The sequence below is a fragment of the Eupeodes corollae genome, chromosome 3 (genome assembly GCF_945859685.1).
Source record: "Eupeodes corollae chromosome 3, idEupCoro1.1, whole genome shotgun sequence".
NCBI classification, from domain to species: Eukaryota; Metazoa; Arthropoda; class Insecta; order Diptera; family Syrphidae; genus Eupeodes; species Eupeodes corollae.
The window spans coordinates 62978320-62998818 of record NC_079149.1 but is presented as its reverse complement, the minus strand read 5'-3'; the positions used below and the strand labels follow the sequence as shown (position 1 = coordinate 62998818).

General features: G+C 31.7%; 1 protein-coding gene across 1 annotated transcript; it reads right to left on the bottom strand.

The window, feature by feature from the left end:
* Positions 1–5666: 5666 nt before the first annotated feature.
* LOC129950230 (calcineurin subunit B type 1) lies at positions 5667–17016 on the bottom strand. The gene is made up of 4 exons (XM_056062096.1): positions 16859–17016; positions 16519–16558; positions 9274–9572; positions 5667–6992 (listed from the first exon to the last, which is right to left on the bottom strand). The coding sequence occupies exons 1-4, from the start codon at positions 16859–16861 to the stop codon at positions 6822–6824; spliced, it is 513 nt and encodes a 170-aa protein (XP_055918071.1). The 5' UTR covers positions 16862–17016; the 3' UTR covers positions 5667–6821.
* Between the last annotated feature and the right edge of the window lie 3483 nt (positions 17017–20499).

The window sequence follows — 20499 nt, the reverse complement described above, 5'->3', positions numbered from 1 at the left end:
GAAAGAGGACAAATCGATGCTTTCAAGGAAATGGGACTCTCAAGCCGAGAAATAGCAAGGAAGCTGAACAGAAGTAAGACAGTTGTAAGCAACTATCTTGCTGATCCTCAAAACTATGGAAAAAACCAAAAAGGACGCACAGCCCAAGCAACAACATCCCGAAAAAAGCGGTTAATTTTACGTATTGCTTCAAATTCTACTCAATCAGCTACTAAAATAAGGTCCAAAAGCGGAGTATCAGCCAGTATTTCGACAGTCCGAAGGATAATTTGAAAAGATAGTACTATCCAGAGAAGAAAACTCAAAAAGAAACCTGTTCTAAAGCAAGTACACAAGGAGCTGCGAATGAACTTTGCAACAGAACATGTCTTTTGGAGCAGTCAATGGAAACGCGTCGTCTTTTCGGATGAAAAAAGTTTAGCCTTGACGGCCCCGATGGTTACAACTTTTATTTTCATGATTTAAGAAAAGAGGAACTAATTTTGGGAAGACATCACAGCCGTACATCAGGTGTTATGGTGTGGGGAGCTATCACCTACTATGGCAAAATCGAATTGGAGTTTCTTTCTCTAACAATGAACGGAAGCAGCTACAAATACTTGTTGGAACGCTCATTTCCGAAAATGAAAAATATTTTTGGACCTCTGCCTTGGATTTTTCAACAAGACAATGCCCCCATCCACACTTCCAGGGTTGTCAAAAGCTGGATTTTATCAGAAAACGTAGAGCTTTTGCCATGGCTACCCTATTCACCGGACTTGAACATAATCGAAAACGTAAGGGCATATCTATCTCGAAAAGTTTATGAAGGCGGTAGACAATTTGAAGACAAGGACTCCTTAATTGAAGCTATCCGTGATGCCTGGGATGAGATTTCACTTGACTATTTAAAAAACTTTATGATTCCATTCCAAACCGTCTAATAGAGGTCATATCGAAAAATGGGGGGCATACTCATTACTAATTGAGAAAAACCTAATAAATAAATGTTTGAAAACCAAAAACTGTAAACATTTCTTTCATTTTTTTGATATTTTATAAGATTTTTCATGTGGCCTTATCCAAGTGACGCACTTTTTCATACTGTTTTTAAGTAGCTCTTTAATTAATGTAGGGAAATTAATTTAATTACTTTTTTTTAAAGAAAATATCTGCCTACTCAAATGTAGTAAATTTTTATTGGTACGAAATTTCCAGCAGGTATAAAGAACGAAAATCGGTTGAAAAATATGTGGCCTCATCCTAGTGATTGGCAGTGTATATATGGTGATAGTCGAATTGATACCTTAAAAGCTGTCAAAACAAAAATGTGATAGTCATTTTCCTACAAATATGTCGTTTCTGAAAAGAGCTACCAGACGCTTACAAAAAATGAATGAAACATTTTTTTCAGTTACCTTTTTCAGGTACAAAAACACATTCTTGTGACCAACAAAGCTTACGACATTCGAAAAAACACAAGAAAAGTAAGAATGTTACTAAAACAAAGCCAATTTAATACTCGTACTTTTATTGAAATATTTTATAGGAATCATTTTAAATTTTCACCATAGCATACAGAAAATATATTATCTAGAGTCCCGACCGGTACCCGTCCCACCAGAAACACCATCAAATTCCATTCGAGGTAAACTCTCTCAAATTCGATATCGGTGAATACATGTAAGTGGTGAAAAAAAGCAAAATGAGGGATTGGGCTAAAAAAAGTATAAAATTTGTGTGACCTTCCAAAAATTACAATTTCACAACTTCAATTGCAATATAAAACAATGGGTTTCGGATTTTAAGAGCAAGTCTTTGTTATTTGTTTCGATATTTAATATAATTTGATATTTTTTTTATATATATTCATTTTTAATATATTTGATATTTAAGTTGTTTTACCTTCATTTGCAATTTTGCATTACTGGAAATTAATTTGGCTTGTTAACATTTTGTTGAGTTGTCAAAATTCTCACCTCGTTGTTAATATGTCAAAACTGGACTTAACTCAAATTGGGCCACGTTCGCATTGCAGTTCTATGGTGCACCTATAATTTCTGCATGATTTTTTGTTTTTAGTGAAACTTTTCATAAAAATCATTTAATTTGTTTTCAAAAATCAGCAATTTTTGAATTGATTATCATTTTTGACAGGTCACAAAAATTCTATGAGTTTTTTAGCCTAATCCCCCATTTCACCACTCACATATATTCAACGAATTTGAGAGAGTTCACCTCGGGTACAGGTCGGGACTCTAGATAATATATTTCCTCTATGAAAAATGAGGTGAATTAAATCGGAAATTGTTTTGTAAATCTGCATCGAGGAATCGAGTTATTGATGTGTGAGGTTTTGCTTGCGTGCGTGTGTAATGCTCTTACTTTCTTGCTTGCAGCGATTTTCTTAGCTATAGCTGCATCTCATTCTGTTCAAGCAGTTAATACCCTGGTTACAAGAGGAGATCGAGGAATCGAATCGAATCGAATTGAGATTTCGATCCAGGTATATGGTGGCACTGAATCGAGGAATCGAATTCAAATGGAATCGAAATGACACTTGGGTTGTATTTGTGTGCGTACTGCTACGTGAATAACTTTCAAATTATATAACAATGCTCTCAACACAAAGACGAGCGCCAAATTAAATTCAGCTTAGAACCAAAAATGCTCCATTTAAATGGAGTATTTTTGCTTAGAACAAACAAGATAGAAAAACTTATCGCACGCACACAAGCAAGACCTCACACACCAATAACTCGATTCCCCGATTCAGGTTTACAAACAAATTTTCGATTCGATTCACCTCTATCCAGGTCTATACGGCGCTAAATCCTGATTCAATTCGGATTCAATTCTCCTTGTAAACGCGGTATAAGATGAGTTAATTTTGGTGCGGGGTTTTGTGTTGTATACATTATTTTATTTACATTTTAAAACTATGCAATTTGATATTTTGTGTCAATAAAGATAGAATTTACTTACGACACAATTCGCACACAAATAAAACCAAAGTGTCAATTTGATTTCATTTCAATTCAATTCCCCAATCCACTGACAACGTATACCTGGATCGAAACCACAATCCTCACAATTCAATTTCGATTCCATTCCTCAATCTCCTATTGTAACAGTTTAAACTGAAATATTTTCAAAATTACAAATTTGGTTTTGATGCAAATATAGGTCTTTTTTTATAATGATCACACACTCAAAGGGGATATTACTACCCTAATTATTAATTATGCAGAGGCACAGTGTAAGCACTAGGAAGAGGAGAGAGGGTTTAAAAGGAGATGTCGGTGCACATTGGTTTTGAATTCCTGAATATTGCAATGACTAGGAAAGATAGAGTGTGGTAAGGCATTCCACTTTCGCGTTGTACGGCTAAAGAACGAATCTCTGTATTTGACAGTACGGCCGAAATTGGGATTGAGGGTATACTGATGAGCATTCCTAGAAGTACGAGTATTACGGTTGAACTGTTTATGGGGAGGAATGCAACTGGCTATTTCACTAGAGCATAAGCCGTTTAAATAACGGTAAGTAAGGGTCAAACAAGAGACCTTACGACGATGTTCAAGCCAAGTAAATGATTTATAATGATATTATCATCTATCAATTTAAATGCTCTACGTTCAATACTATCCAAGAGGCTTAAGTAAGTTGCAGGAGCACCAGCCCAGAGATGGGAGTTATACTCAAGCTTTGGACGTATGTACATAAGTCTTGAAGATAATAGCCAGATCAAAAGGGGTGTAATATTTCTAGCATCGCCTAAGGAAACCCAAACACCTTGTGGCATTTTTGGTGACATCGCTATGTGATCATTCATGGGTGACACACATACCGAGGATATAGAGGTGTTCAGTCTCATTGATGCAAGTGTAATCCATGGATAATGGCAATGGGGGCATATCTCGCTTTAACGATACAAGACAGCATTGGGTTTTCGAAGCATTAAATTCCACGCGGTTTTTTAATCCCCATTGAACAATGCTGTTTAGGTCAGAATTTAATAAGCTTATCATATTTTGTCGTTGCAGTTCCACATCCGAAGAAGAGGAATGTGAGAACGAATATGAAAAGCTAAGAATACTATCGTCTAAATAATATTAAAAAAATATTGAGTTGGCCGTAATAATAGCATTTGTAATTATTTTAATAATTACAAATATCATATTTAAAAGCAAATCACATACTTATTGTAAATACAAATTTCAATTGCGTACTTATTAAAGCAAAAAATAATAAGCTAAACAATTAGTTAAAAATTTTCAAAATTTAAACTTGGTTGACAATATAAATTAAGGATGAAATAATGTGATTATTATTTTTTTAATTATTCTAAATATTGTTTCAAATTTCATCATATTTCTAATTTTAGATTTTTCCTTTCCCACAAAACGAATAAGTTAATTACTCCACTGTGTTTCATAAAACGCCTTGTATTTCGCTTTTTTTATATTCTAAACAAAATTGTACTTTTTTCTCTCCCTCGTACTCTCATAGATTTAGTATTTCGTACATATTAATTAAGTAAGTCTCCACTGATCTAAATATCTCCGAAGTAAATTCACATTACCTTTAAAAATTGATTTTTTGTGGACAGGAACATAATTGGATCTGTTTTTTCGTTTGTCATTGCAATTGTGTAAGTTTGTGTACGTGCTATGGTGTACGGTAGAGGTGTCAAAATACCAGCTAAATATTTTTTAAAAATTGTATTAGTTTTGTGCAGAAAGGGGTGAATCTGCCGAAAAATCCAGATCAGCAGATTCGATCTCAATTCAAAAATAAATCAATTTGTTTTTTGACAGATCTAGAGTTAATTGTCATTTATTAAATCAACTCTGTTTATGTCAATCAATGTAAGGCTAGATGTCGGCTGGGGTTGCTAGTTAATAGAAATAGACACCAACTAGAGAATTGTTAAAAAAAAATCTTTTTTTTTTAAATTAGCATTTATTTAGATTCATATTTATTATTCTAAAAATAATTTACATTTAAGATTTAATCCTGTAATATGTAAAATTTCATATAGGTAACAAAGATGGAATTTGATTTAAAACAAAAATAAAGATAATATTGCATTGATAGTATTTAAATAAAAATACAAATTATATTGATAGAATATTATGTTTAAGAAAAGCGTATTTAATTATAACTATACCAGCCCTATTTTGCTAAAAGTTCACTGTGTGTAATGTGTATTCCATCATCCGTCAAATAAAACACATCGATGTGAAATTCAAAAAAAAATACAAATATTCCCAAATATGAGTTGAAACAAAAAATGTATAAAGAGTTTAAAATAAATAGATTTAAACAATAATAAATTTGGGACCCATGAAATAAAAGGTGGATAGAACTTATGGGATCGAATCGAATAGCAAAAAAGGGCTGTAAGTTTGGTTTGGCAGAGCTGTAGATTTGGACAATTTCGAATTTTAATTGAAGTCATGAATCAACAGGACGAACCATAGGGTAGGTACTCTTGGCCGAGGCCAGAATGGTATTGACTGCAATACCTAAATGACAATGGGCTTTTAGAAATGTATGCACCTATGTGAAGATGAAAGATCGATATAGAAAAGTATATAGTTAAGTAAAATCATAGCCAAATCACAGGTAAATATATTGAGAGAATGGGCAATAACGTGCCCCCAAAATATAACTCTACAGTAGCAAAATTATGCCTTTAAACAAATTGTAAATGTCTTCAACTTGAATCAATTCGAAGAGAAGGTTTCAGAATTCGAATAATCGATATCTCGGGAACCTATGAAATTGATTTTGGAACGAATTAAAAATAAGGGCATACAAAACCATACAAAATATTCTCAAAAAGAACAAAATAATATTGAAAAAAAATATAAACAAAACCAAAAATCTTCATATTAAACAAAAAAAATAATATACATATTGTAAAAATATTTATTCTTTGTTTTCTATTAACATTATATATGGCAAATAAAAAATAAAACCTTATGACAGTAAAAAGGATTTAAAAAATTCACGTTGACTAGAGTTATATGTAAAATAATTTTTACTCTTTTTACAATTTACAAAAAATGCAAGAAATATAAAAGTATTCATTTAATATTTGTTCAAAACGACATATTAAATAAAACAAGTTAATTTTGAAAAAAAAAAGTATGTGAAAAAACGGGAGAGGTGTAACAGTTTTCTTTTTCAATTTATTTAACATGCATTTTATTAAAAAGGGAATCTTTCGTGTTAGTTTCTGTTTTGCTTTACTATAATAATTATTATTTATTAATTTGTATGTAATTTTTCTAATGATCCTAATGTTGTTCCTTTAATATTTATTATAGATTTTTTTTTAATTACTTAAATATAAGTATTAAGTTTGAAGTAGAAAATGTTTGCTTTTTAATTTTATATTGATATCTTTTGCTAGAAAGAAATGAAAAAACCTTTTTGGTATTGTTAAATTTGTTTCAGTTGTGTTAGTTGTTCAATAATATTTTGATCATCTTTCATTTATATTTAAAGTGCTATCAATAAAATGAGAAATGAAAGATTGATTTACATATAAAACGTTATTTTCGAGTTTTTGCTAAATCATATCAAGTTTTTCTTTTTGTTTCAATATATATTCCCAAAATTGTTTGTTTCATTATTATTTATTCTTTTTTGTTTTTTTCATTTACATTTATATATAAAAAGACTTTTTAAAGTATATATTTTATATTTAATATGAGGAAAACAATTTTGATGTTAGTTTTAAAAAAATACAAGATTTAAGAACATGGTCTAAAAAATACAAAACATGACAAAAAGTAATGTATAAAAATTTAAACATGGCATACATTAACTTAAACATCTACAACCATTTTTTTGTGAATATCAGTATTTCCAACAACCGAACAGAATTCGTCGAATGAAATTTTACCGTCCTCATCTTTGTCGGCAAAGCAAATAGTTTTATCTACAATTTGTTGTAACTGTGTATCCTTAAGATTATTTCCTACCATCATTTTAAGTACCTGAAATATATTAATGTGTTTTTATTATAAATTTCATTGACTAGCTATAAATTAATTTAAACGTACGAGTAGTAAATAATAAAATCAAAATTGTAAGTTGTTGTAAATTAAAGAGCCTTAGGGCCCACATGAATTAATGTTAAAAACTGATAACAAGACCTTAAAAAGAAATTGTTAAGTTAGTGTTAAGTTAAGTTAAGTTAAAAAGACCAAAAGAGCCTAATAAAACACAATTAATAAGTATTAAAAAAGAATTGGTCAAACACATACAACAATAAAAAAGTTAAGTTAAGTTAAGTTAAAAATTAAAACCGAAGTGATTTGCGGTCAATATTTTGTATTACAATAGAATTTGCAATGAAATCAAATTAAATTCTATCAATTTCGTTATAAGTGAAGTTGCTGTAGTATCTATAGTATCCTACAACTTGACGAATGTTTTAGTCCTAGTCCTGACGGTATACTATCACACATTTTAAAGAAAAGTGCTGCGTATTTAGCACATCTGTTATGTGTTCTTTTTAACACTTCTTTAACCCTGCAGTCGCCGCGCGGATTACTATTGTTATCCACTCATACGAAATGGAGTATTCCTAGGAAACTTGTCGTGGGGATTTTTCGTCTCTTTTAGGACATACAGTTAAATAGTAATTACATGTAAATACATTTTAAGGCCAAAATAAATTTGGAAAAATTAAAGCATTTTGGTTTTATTCTAATCTTAAAATGGATACCATAATGTAATCCATGCGACGACTGGTGTTACATTTTGGTGCGCGACGACTGCAGGGTTAAGTAACTCGCTGTTTCCTTTTATCTGGAAGCGCTCCTTCATAATATTAGTACCCAAAAAAGGTCCTAAAATCGAAATATTGAACTACCAGACTATTGCTAAACTATCTGTGATACCTTAACTGTTTGAGTCAATCGTATGTAGCGTCCTTTCTTTTCGGTGTAATTCAATTATCTGTGAAAACCATCATAGTTTGTTGAAAAAATTCAACTGTTACTAATCTGTTTCACTTTACGTCCTTGTGTTTAGATGTTTTTGAAAAACTGATTTCAGCAAGGCCTTTGACAAATTGTGTCATAAAACATTACTTTTAAAACCATCACAGCAAGGTTTAAACGACTATTTCATAAACTGGATCTCCTTATATTTGCAAGATAGACGCTAGTGTTTAATTTCGTAATGAGTGTTCAAGTTAATTTGTTGTGAACTCTGGTGGCCCCCAGGGTAGTCAACTTGGTCCTATTTTATTTGTTTTATTTATAAATGACTTGGTTTCGAACATACAAAATTCGTCTGTCCTAATATATGCTGATAACATTAAAATTGTTCAAGAAATTAAGAAAGAAGAAGACTTAATATAATTTAGGGAATGGTGCAATAATATTCGTCTTGTTTTAAATGTTGACAAATGTAAAACCATGAGTTTAACACGCAAAAAAGTTCCAATCGTCTTTAGTTACATGTTTGATTCTTGTCCTTTAAGTAGAGTACATGTACATATTTTCTCACTTGGGTGTTGTTTTATATCCTAAACTAACATTTAATGAACATATTAACTTCATAGTTAAAAAAGCAAATAGAGTTCTGGGTTTTATTAAGAAATTTGGCCGTGCTTTCCGTGATCCATTTGCTTTTCTCATAAATCTTCCTTCTTCGACAAATCATAGGATGTAATTGCAGTTTTTTCATCGCCATCAGTTCTTGGTTGTTAAAACTTTAGAAACCATTAAATACTAAATTAAGCAGATAAAACTATGGTGCACACTGTACATAGCAATTAATTGAAATCTATAATAAATTTCACTCTTGTATTAATTCACCAAATGATAATATAAAAAGTATAAATTGCAAATTAATATTTTCCAACACTCTAGTTCAAGTTTTTAGATTTTAAGAATGTATTAAGAATTGTTATCGTTAGTATTAAAGGAATTATAAATAAATGAAATATGCGTGTACGAGTACCACGATTATAACTTAATCATTATCAGTTTCAAAAGCAGATGATGCAAATATGATTATTAATACATAAGTCATTAGTAAGTGGACAGCGAATAATATCTCAAATGTTTTTGCAATCGACATAGTGTGGATGCATATTTTAATTTTCTTTTCAAGTCTATTTTCGTGTGAGGGATTACAAATCTTCCGATTGGCAATTTTGTTCTTCTCACAACGTCTATACATATTTCACATGAACAATCATTTAATATAATGTATATATAGTTATAAATAATTTTTTTTAAATAATATGAAATATTATAATACCTGAAAAAGTTCACCATTTGATATATAACCATCATTATCCATATCGTATATGCGAAATGCGAAGCGTAATTTTGATAGTTTATCTCCTTTGACACTAAACTGTGAAACACCTTGAATGAATTCTTTGAAGTCTACTTCGCCATTTCCATCTGCATCAAATATATCTATGACACGCTGAACTAGTGGATTTTGTTGGAGTTCAGGGAGGGACATAAATTCATCGACACTAAGCGCTCCCGAATTATCCAAATCGAGTTTTCGAAAACGTTTTCCCAATCGACGGATTTCATCTGCATCAACTGTAAAATAAATCGTAGATTTATTATTTTAAATGGAGATTTCATTTTTAAATCGTATACATATTTAGATTTATATTGGATTCTTTTGAATCATTTTGTTTAACATTCCTTACTTTTAAGTATAACTATTTTTCCATTCAGTAAAATGAACATTTTGAGCAAAGGCTAGATTATACTAACAGCAAATATCTTGAAAGACGATTCGATTAAGAATTTATACACCAACATAACGTGATGTACTTAGTTTATTGTGATTTGTGACTAACCTGGTGAAAACTAGGTTTTCTAAATTGTTTGGTAAAAAAAATCAGATTTTTGGTAAACTTTTTGATCAAAGAATAGTTCCGAATTGAGTAATTGTGATTAGTTGTCTTGTAGCAATAAGTGGCATGATGGTAAGTGCTTAGGACTTACTTAGAGTGTCCGTATGGGACCAGTAAGTTATTTGTAAGTTATGGTTAATTAGGCTAGTTTTATGAATTTTTGTCTAGCTTTAGGCCGTGTGTGAATTGCATTAAAATATGCGTTAAAACTTCTACCACAATTAAAATTTGACGTCTTCTTTGAGGTGGGATCAAATTTAGCCATTTGCTGTGTGAATTGCGTTAAAACAATTATTTTAACCAAGATTTCTGCGCAGGTTAAAAAAATTTCCCTCGACAATTTAAGAAATTTCCCTGTACAAAAATTGGTTTTCTTTTTCGCGGAAACATAATTTCGCTTACAAAACATACTTTTAAGAAAACAGGGTTAATAAAAAGTCTCTGAAACTAAAAAAATCTTTTTTATTTATTGTTCTCGATTCTAATGTCATATTTTAAAACAACAGTCAAAAATATTCAAACAAAATTTCCATTTTGATTAATTGATTTATTCGGTGTGGTAACACTGAAAAATTGTTGGTATCTGTCATACATTTCAAAAGAAACAAAACAATTAATTCGTATTTGGTTCAGAAAAATGACAAATTTAAAGTATTTTGCTGTGATTCTTTTATATCTTTTAAAATATCAAAGCATTATAACAAGAAATTCAATTAAACAGAGAAGAGAGCGTGGGGTAAGTTATTAGGTGACGTTCAAGTTAAAAGTTTTCCAATAATAAATTCTATAGGCAGATTACCCGTGTAAGCTATGGAAGACTTCAAGTGTTTTCAGAAGACATCGATGCAATTTTCAACAACGATGAGATCAAATGTCGTGAACATTTTTAGATGTAAACATATCATCCTAGTTTGAATAAGTTTTATTTTTTCTTCGTGAGACCCTAGAAAACAAAAGCACTGAATTTATATAAATTAATTAATTTCAAACCTACATTTTATGTATGGTTTTCCAGCCTGCCTTCGATTTTTTTCTTGCTCCATTTCCATTTGATTTGAATGCAAAATTGCAAAAGCAAGAACAAATTTCTCTATCAATAGAAACGTCAAATTTTAACACACTTTAACCTGCTCCACAGCTCAATAAATTTTAACCCATTTTATTCACCTCATTAGTTTCAAATTTTAACGCTGGTTAAATTTTAACACACATTTTAACGCAATTCACACACGGCCTTAAGATAGGTTTAAGATTGAAGTAATAAGAATTAATTAAAAAAAAGAAGTGTGTATGACTGTCATGCCAGAAGTTTTGGGTTCGATCCCTGCCTATGCCATCTAAATTTTTTTTTTTACGGGTACTGCCTCTTGAGAGGAAACTACGGGACCCTCCATGCCCGACAAAAGTACTCCCTAACAGGAATGGTCCAGAGTTGTAAGTCACTAGGCTCTAGATCTCAACGGACTGCTGCACCACCCAATTTATTTATTTTATTTATTAATTAGTTGCCTTTATATATTCTCCTGGGACTCATATCTTATACAAATTAAACAACACTTTTTACTTTTGTTTAAAGCTACTAAAATGATAAAAAGTAAAGAAATAGGAAACGAAATCCCCAATCCCCAAAAGAGGAAAAAGTGTCTAGGTGAATGGGTCTCAATAACAACAAAAACTGTCATAAGTTATAATATAAGGAAATATTATTTTTATGGGTGAACGAATAATTTTCAGGGCATAGATGCCCACTGGCATTTGACTTCCAAGACTCACATGCTTGGCCAAATCCACTTTAAAGTCTAAACATTGCTTTATATCCTTCACAATAAGAAGCATCAAGATTCACCGTAAATGAAAAATTAATATCTGAAATACCCTTAGTATCATATGCGATAGAAAAGGAAAAGCTACTAATTAATTAATTATTCACTCAGTTTTATATGAAATACAGTATATATCTTTAATTTATGTAAATCAAATAAAAAACTGACAAAAAATATATACTTTCGTTTCTTTTTTACATTACATTACATTTCACACTACTCAGAACATAAATGATAGAGTAGAGAACACAGCACTTTGAGTGACTAGACTATATAAGGTGATAACAACACAAAACATTAATACAAGACAGAAGAGAAAGAACAACAGACAGAAAGAAAGAACAACTGAGAACAGCACGCGGTAGGTTTCGAGACGGTCCTCCATCTTTCTACTAACCGCGCTCACTGATGCTTGATTTCGGTGATCGATGGGAACCGAAGCTTTATCAGTGACTAGACCGTTTCCGTCTTTCGTTTCTTATTGGCTGACATGTGTTCTTTAAGAGAAAAGTTAACATACCATTGGAATTAAACAAATGTATAAACTTCCATTCAGGTAATTAGCATTCATCTTCAAAGCTACATATTTGTTTTCAGTTTGTTAGCAATGCATTTAGTTCAAACCCTCACCTCAGCCCTATTGGCCATTGACGTATTATGGCTGAATCACAAACACGCTTCAGCTTCGGCTTCGCCTGACGTTTACGAGTTCAGCCGTAGGAATTCAATGCGTGCTATCACAATGAAGCTTCGACCTCACGTTTCGTTTGACAATCGTAGGGAAAATAACGTTATGTGACTTCAAACGGAAGCTCTAGTTCAATTATCTGAACATTTGCTTTGTTTGTCAGCTCAACAGCTGTAAAAAAATGTCAACAAACAAAATATTTCCTTTTTGGAGGGATGAAATAATAGAAATGTCATTCAAAGCAACCTCGAAGCAGGCCCACCGTAACACAGACGAAGCCGAAGCTAAAGCGTGTTTGTGATTCAGCCATTATAGTGACTGGCATTGTATCTATTGATGTTTTAGACGCTGCTTCGGTTAACTGTATCTTAAGAATTTAAAAGTTCCTGTTTTTCTCTAATTCTAAACACTGGGCTTCCCAGAGAAATGCGATGTTGATTCTAAAGTATTTTCCATGTATTTGCTAAACCTACCAAATTCTCTATATATCTCTTCGGTACAAGGCGGGGTATGGGACTTTGAAAAGACTTTCAATCAAAACATTACAAAATCGTGGTTATGTTTGACACTCAGTAGTTTAAGTTTGATATTTCTCGAGTGGCACCATGAAAAGCCCCTTGCATCTTTCCAAATAATTTTTTATAGAATAGATTTTTAAAAAATGATCTATAGAGCCTTTAATGTGAGGATGAAATGGATATGGATCTGGTGAACTTTATGTCCTAGACTTTATCTTTCTCTTCCAAAAGGATTAAAGTGTCATTCAAGAGTGTACAAAATGGGGGTAACGCACGGAAAACTAATGTTTCTAAACTGCATAAAACAGAAGTTCCTACAAACTTATGTACATACCAATGCACATGGATTAAATATTCTTAAGATGCAGAATAATGCACTAAATAAGAGATTGTTTAATGAACAACTAAAAAACATTAAGACCTCATTATACGAACTCTTGATACTCGGTTAACCAGTGTATAAATAAATAAATTAGGCGGCGGAACAGCTCATTGAGAACGAAGAACTAGTGACTTGGAAATCTCAACCATTCCTCTGTGCAAGTAATGTCAGGGAAGAGGTGGAGCTAATCTAAGAAAGCGCTTTTAAATACATCAATTACTCTTGGAGGGTTTTTCAATTCTTCGCAAAAGACAGTACCAATGAAGAAAACCTTTAGAAGGCACCAACAAGTATTTAATCCAATACCTTTGGCATTACATTCATTACATGGACCTTAATAAATATGGTTTACAATTTTACATCAACCATTAAATTCAACAGCGTACATACAGTGGTGCACACGAATTTAGCACATTGAAAAGAGTACAAGTATTTTTTCCACTTTCAATTCTTTATTACTTGCAAGTAACGGTTCATTTGTATGTTGTTACACTGTGTAAATGATTGAAAAGTAAAATACCGTTTTGCAAAAAATAAAGATTGTTTGTGATTTGCGTCGTTTTTAGATGGACATACATTTAGCCCGTTTTGCAATCAAAGAGTGTATTTTAAATTTTTGTGTTTTTTAAAAAGGAAATAATAGTTTTTGAGGTAATTAAACATTTCTTTAATGCTCTATATTTAAAAAAAAATAAAAACAAAATTAATTAGTCATAGCAAAAGGAAAATGGTGCTCAAAGAAAAAAGAAGTCTGATCTTAAAAATGAAATAAAAAGGGCGGACGGTAACACATTTAAGTTTTTAGAATGCTCCAGGAAGCTGGTTTATAATGCTCTTCGTCATTTCAAAAAGTTTGGAGTGATTAAAAACGTTAAACAAAACCCCTTGGCCAAAAAGACAACTACAAATGAAGATAGTATTATTAATAGGATATCGACCAAGGATCCGTTTAAGGCCTCCAGTGCCATTAGAAGCGAACTTCAACGAACTTTGGAGTAAATATTTCCTCGAGGACCATAAGACGCCGATTAAATGAAAATAATCTACGTGGGTGCGTTGCTTAAAGAAAGCCGCTTGCATCAACAAAAAAATCTGAAATCTAGGTTACAGTTTGCCAAAGCTCACCTAGACAAACCAATTAGTTTAGCGTTGTCTCAATCGTAAACACTGACACCAGAATGGACCAGAACGTGTACAGAGATATCCTGTTGGATCATATGATACCCTACGCAGAAGACAATTTTCCGTTATTTTGGTGCTTCATACACGACAACGACCCTAAACACACTTCAAAGTGTGAAGTGTGCCTTAGAGGTGAATAAAATCGACGTTTTGAAGTGGCTAGCACAATCACCCGATATTAACCCGATTGAGAATTTGTGGAATGATGTTGAACATCACATTGAGCAAAAAAACCAACCAATTTAACACAATTGTGGCCGGAGATTCAAAATGCTTGGTATGCAATTCCAAAGTCACGATGTGAGGCTTTGGTTGAAAGTTTGCCAAGAATTGCTTCTGTACTGCAAAATAAAGGGTTCTCTACCAAATACCAAGATAAACTTAGAATTGATAACGGTAAGTAAGATTTTATCAAGAAACTGTTTAATGTGCTAAATTCGTGTCCAGGCGAAAATTATAATTTTTCTGCTTACAGATGTTAAACATATCTGATGAAGTACTATGAAAACAGTGCTATGTATATGTAGTGTAAATAAAATATACATAACTAATTTCATAATAACAAAATAAATTGAAAATTAAATGGTTTTAAGAAAATAACTATTTATTGGAAGCCAAAAACGTAGGAATATCGAATTTCTCTTTTTATCCTATAAACAAATATTTGTTAAGGGTTGCGGTTAACATATAACAGCCAGCACAACCTTTAAATTTATGAAAAGTAAAACAAGGTGCTCAATTTCTAACTAGGTATGTGCTGTTCATACGTATTAGAATATTAAAATCTAAAGTTGCTAATTTAACAACAAGCTCTTAGACTTTAATACTACGGTGCTAATTGGAGTTTCATTAGTCAAAATTGGAAATTCATAGGTACTTAGACTTACATTGGAACCATCTTTCGCATTGAAATCGAAAATAAGTGTATTCCCAATTTATTTGAAAACATAAATATGTATTTAATCAAAATTTGCTATACATATCATTTTTCGTTACATGAATTGCTTCATATTGCAGCGCACTAAACTATTTACAGCTGCAATCAAACTATTGTTATCCGCCAGTTATATATGTAGAATTACCAGAAGAAATAATTTTGAAATCGAAGAAAAACAAATAAAATATAAAAGCATACCCGTCTTTTTCTGTCTACCTTCTTTTAGGTGCAGCGTAAAAACAAAATTGTCAAAAGAAAATCTTTTCATACAATTAACAATTTTGTTAATTGCCATTCCAATTTCTTCGTGTCCGTCCTTCTACTTATGAAATTGACCTTCCTAAGACACGAAATCTCTTCGCAATAAAAGGGTCTGAATGTTTATTGAGAAAAAAGAATAATTGAATCCTTTTTTCTCAATCAATTTTCAAACAATAAACCTGCTAAGAATTTTTTCAAGCACATGGTACAAAACACATGAAAGTGTGTAAACATCATTTTTTTATTCAAAAATCTAAAAATAATCGAAGTGAACAAAATATCTATTAATTAAACATAAATACCATTAGCTACAGCCAAAAAGCTTTTGAAGAACTCGCGGCAGAAATGAGGGTGGCAATGGCAAAGCGAAAGGGAACAATTTCCTTCGCATTTATTATCTACAACAAATATTCTACTTTGTTCTCGTCGCGGTCGTAACAGGTGGGTTTGTTTTTTGTCTGTACACTTAGGGTTTTCTTTTTTGAACAATTTAATTCTGATAAATATTATTTCGAATTCTATTTACACAAAAGGATAGATTGTGATCCTGCGTAGAATAAATGAAGAAAAATTTAACTTTGAACAACTCCTTTACACATACACACGAAAGTTGTTTTATATACATACTTTTTTGTTCTGATTTTTGTAGGATATATCTACGCCTAAATAGGACAAATTTCTAATTTGTTAACCTTGTTAAAATGAGAGCCATAGCAGAGTCTAGGCTCATTATGTTAACCTAATAAATGTTGAATGCTGATCGCAACCATTATAAAAGACACGAGAATTATTCAGAAAATCAAGAATATACTTAATTTTGTTGGATACTTACAATTGGAGCACATCTCCATGGGCAAGGATGTTTCGTTACCCTGAAAAATTCACCAAGAAAATAATATATCAGCATCACTGAACCATAATTATAACATATATTTATATTAGAGTATCGAAGGATAATTCCTTTTTTCACTCCAAATTGCCAAATTGAGTAATCTCCGTTAGTGGAATTACAAAATTTCAATATTGTCGTGTTATGTACATTTGGACAAAACGGGATTCGTTTTTAAGGCAATAAAATATAGGATTTTTTTTCTTTTGATTAAGATGCAAGGGAGTATGGAGATAAAAAACGAATAGAAAAAACACTGCCGAGCTTAATAAATTCAATTTACCATTATTATTTATTAATTTTACACCACAACAAACTATTCGACTCTTTTATTAATAAGAAAATATTTTAAATCATTTGATTTGTTCGATTTTTAAAGGCAATTTCTTCTCTTTGCGAGCTTTTTGATATAGCTACAGCAAAATTCGATATGAAAGTATATATACATATATGTATATAACTAAAAACTAACCGATAAATATGACGAGCCAATTTTTAAGGTATTGCCATTTTAAGTTTTAGGAGAAAATTGTGTCACAATTGTCAGTTGGGATCGGAACTCAAGGGATTTTAAGGTCCGTTTGACGGTGTTCAGATTTCATTTGTTCGGGCAACTCATTTTGACGTTTAAAGCATAACGTTTAACTTTGCACTAATATAAAATAATACGATCAAAATGAATTTAATCAAAAGCGTCAAGTAAAAACACTGTCTTCGATTTAAAGTTTCTTATGGCATTTTTAATTGGTGTCACTACTAAGGTTTTTGGTATTAGTGATTATCGGATTTGTTCACTATAAAAAAATGAATTTGTGGGATTTCAGTAGTACTTCTGACAGATAATGTCCGCCGTTTTGTGGGGTTCCGTAATGTGGGGTTCAGAACGACAAATTTTATATTTAAAACATAGAAGCTCATATTAAAGACAGAATTCTTGCTGACATTCTAATAATGATTTTTATATCTAAACAATAAATATAGATAGTGATATTAAATACAAAAAGCTGTACCCTTTCATTGAGCTAAATATTATTAAATTAAAATTAAGTTCAGAGGTCGCTCTATTACTAAAACTTATGTTAAACTATTCGGCACTTTTTGTACATATTTCTGTAAAAAACAACAGCTGATATTACCTTTACTTAAAAGAATAGAATATGGAATGGAAGATATGTGTATCTTGCACTTATAACACGAAAAGTGTAGTTTGTTATTATGGCACAGATTTTTATAAACTTTTTTCTTTATAAGAAATTTAATAAATTTACAGTTATATATCCTAATAAACAGATGAAGGAAAATTTGAATTTTTTCTTCACAATTCTTATTTCTATCAATATTTCTCGAATCTTTAGACAAATGTTGTTATGTTGGTTACAGGAGGAACAAACATTTTTAATGATCTTATACGAAATCACGACAATGATTGATCGTGTTTTTTGAACAATCTGTCAAAATTTGTCATGGTAAATAATGCTTCCATATTTTTTTTTCACAAGAATCAAGAATAGTACCGGTTGCATAAAGGTTAGTGCGTTGGACTGTTTAGCTTAGAGTGTCCGTATGGGACCAGTAAGTAAGTTGTAAGCAATGGTTAATTAGGCTAGTTTTATGAATTTTTGACTATCTTCCAGATAGTTTTAAGATTCAAAAAAAAGTGCGTTGGCCTGTAATGCCAGATGTCTTGGGTTCGATCCTTCCTATGCCATCTAAAGTTTTATATCACGGTTACTGCCTCTTGCGAGGAATTGACAAATTCTCTAAGAGTAATGGCTGAATCACGAGCACGCTTCAGCTTTGGCTTCGTCTGCGTTACGATAGGCCTGCTTTGCGGTTGCTTTGAATGACATTTCTATTATTTCATTCCTCCAAAGAGCAAATATTTTGTTTGTTGAAATTTTTTTCAGCTGTTGAGCTGTGAGACAAAGCAAATGTTCACATAATGGAACTAGAGAGTCACATTACGTTACATTACGTTCTTTTCCTTATGATTGTCAAACGAAACGTGAGGTCGAAGCTCCATTGTGATAGCATGCATTGAATTCCTATGGTTGAACTCGTAAACGTTAGGCGAAGCCGAAGCTGAAGCGTGTATGTGTTTCAGCCATAATTCTTGTCAAGAAAAGTGCTTTCTCAAATCACTAAGCCCTAGTTCTCAACTGACTATTGCGCCAACCAAATATTTTTTTTATTCAAGTATATAACAGTTTTGCTCATGCTACTTAGACAATATTGAAGACAAAATTCTGTTTCAAAAGACATATTGATAAGAAGAAAATAATTGCATCTTTCATGCTTTGATTAGGACATTTTTTTTAAGGTAAACATATTATTTTGACGTCTTGGCAAACAAATTGAATTAAAAATTCATTGTCGTTGAACGTACCCACCATTATAATAAATTAGATTCGTCAAATTATATAGGGGTATAGGGGTCATCGAATTAGTAGAGGTTTTAATGAAAACCTCCAAATAGATCAACCTCAGAGTTTAATCATATGCGTCAGATTGGAGAACCTTGCTTGAATATTGAAATATCAGGACAGTGGATTTAAAGTCTGTATTTGACACGGTGAATAGTCAAGTTTTTTTTCTATAAGCTCCTTGGTATGGGAATTTTGTTAAAATTTGGAAGAGTCTTGCAAAGCCTGTATATGGATACTAATGCAGCAGTTTGGAATTGTAAAGAAAATTCGGATTGGTTCAGAACTGAATCAGACGTTAGACAAGGCTGCACGATGAGTCCAAGCCTATTCGCTCTATTTATCGAAGACTTACTTGATTTCTTACCTGCTGGTATCGTACACGCGGGAGAATTAATTAGAGAACTCTTGTTTGCGGATGATATTGTGGTTCTCACGTCATTACCAGAATCACTACAGCTTATGATGAACCGGATTTTTGAGTACTGTAACATACGGAACCTAATAGTAAACATGGAAAAGTTCAAGAACGGAGGAGGTAAAAACTGCCTTAATGAAAAATTGAACTACAATGGTGAAAATATAGAGATTGTCAAAGAGTTCAAATACCTTGGAGTGATTTTGATAAAAAAAATAAATATGAAAACGCATCTGAGAGAAAAGCGGAAATGCATCAATGAAGCAACTGGGCCTCTGCACAGAGCAATTTACAGTCTACTCAGTCAAAATTTGGAGGCGAAGAACTATTTCCGGGATGAATACAGCGTAGAGGAGATTTCGATGATGGTAAAGTTGCGTGGTGATCTCGTACCTCTCAATTTCCTTCCACATAGGGAAGATTTACCAATATTATGCTTCTTATGTAATCTACAAGTGAGAGAAGATATATTTCACTTCATGGGTAAATGTCCAATTTTTAAAGACATCCGAAGAAATGTTCTTGGTACGGGTTTTTTGAACGAAAATGAAATTGTATCATTGTTGAACGAAGTCGACGTTAAAAAACTTTATATGTACTGCAAACCGGCCCTAAATTGTTAATGAGAGTTTCTGAAGATAATATTTAATTTCAATAGTAAACTTTTCAAAAAAAAAACTTTTTGAATCATGTTCGTAATTTGTTTATTTATAAATTATATTTCATACAAAATAAATTACCAATTCATGTTTTGTCAATTAGGGAGCCAGAAGAATGTCATGGTTTTTTTGTATTTTGTAAACAATGTAAATTATTTAAGGCGAGCAATAAAAATCTATCTATTTATAAACTGCCTAAATGTATATTGATGTTTGCTTTTTTGTTGGCAAAACTGACAGTTAAAAAGGGCCAATAATGCGGTCTCAAAATGTATGAAGACTATGGACTTAAGCATCTTCCACATGAGCTACGAACTGCGAACTGTGGATGTTCGCATATTTTGACTTTCCTTTCACATGAGATTTATATCTATTCGCAGACAGCGACGAATTGTCAATTTATAATTACCCTTTTCAACAAACA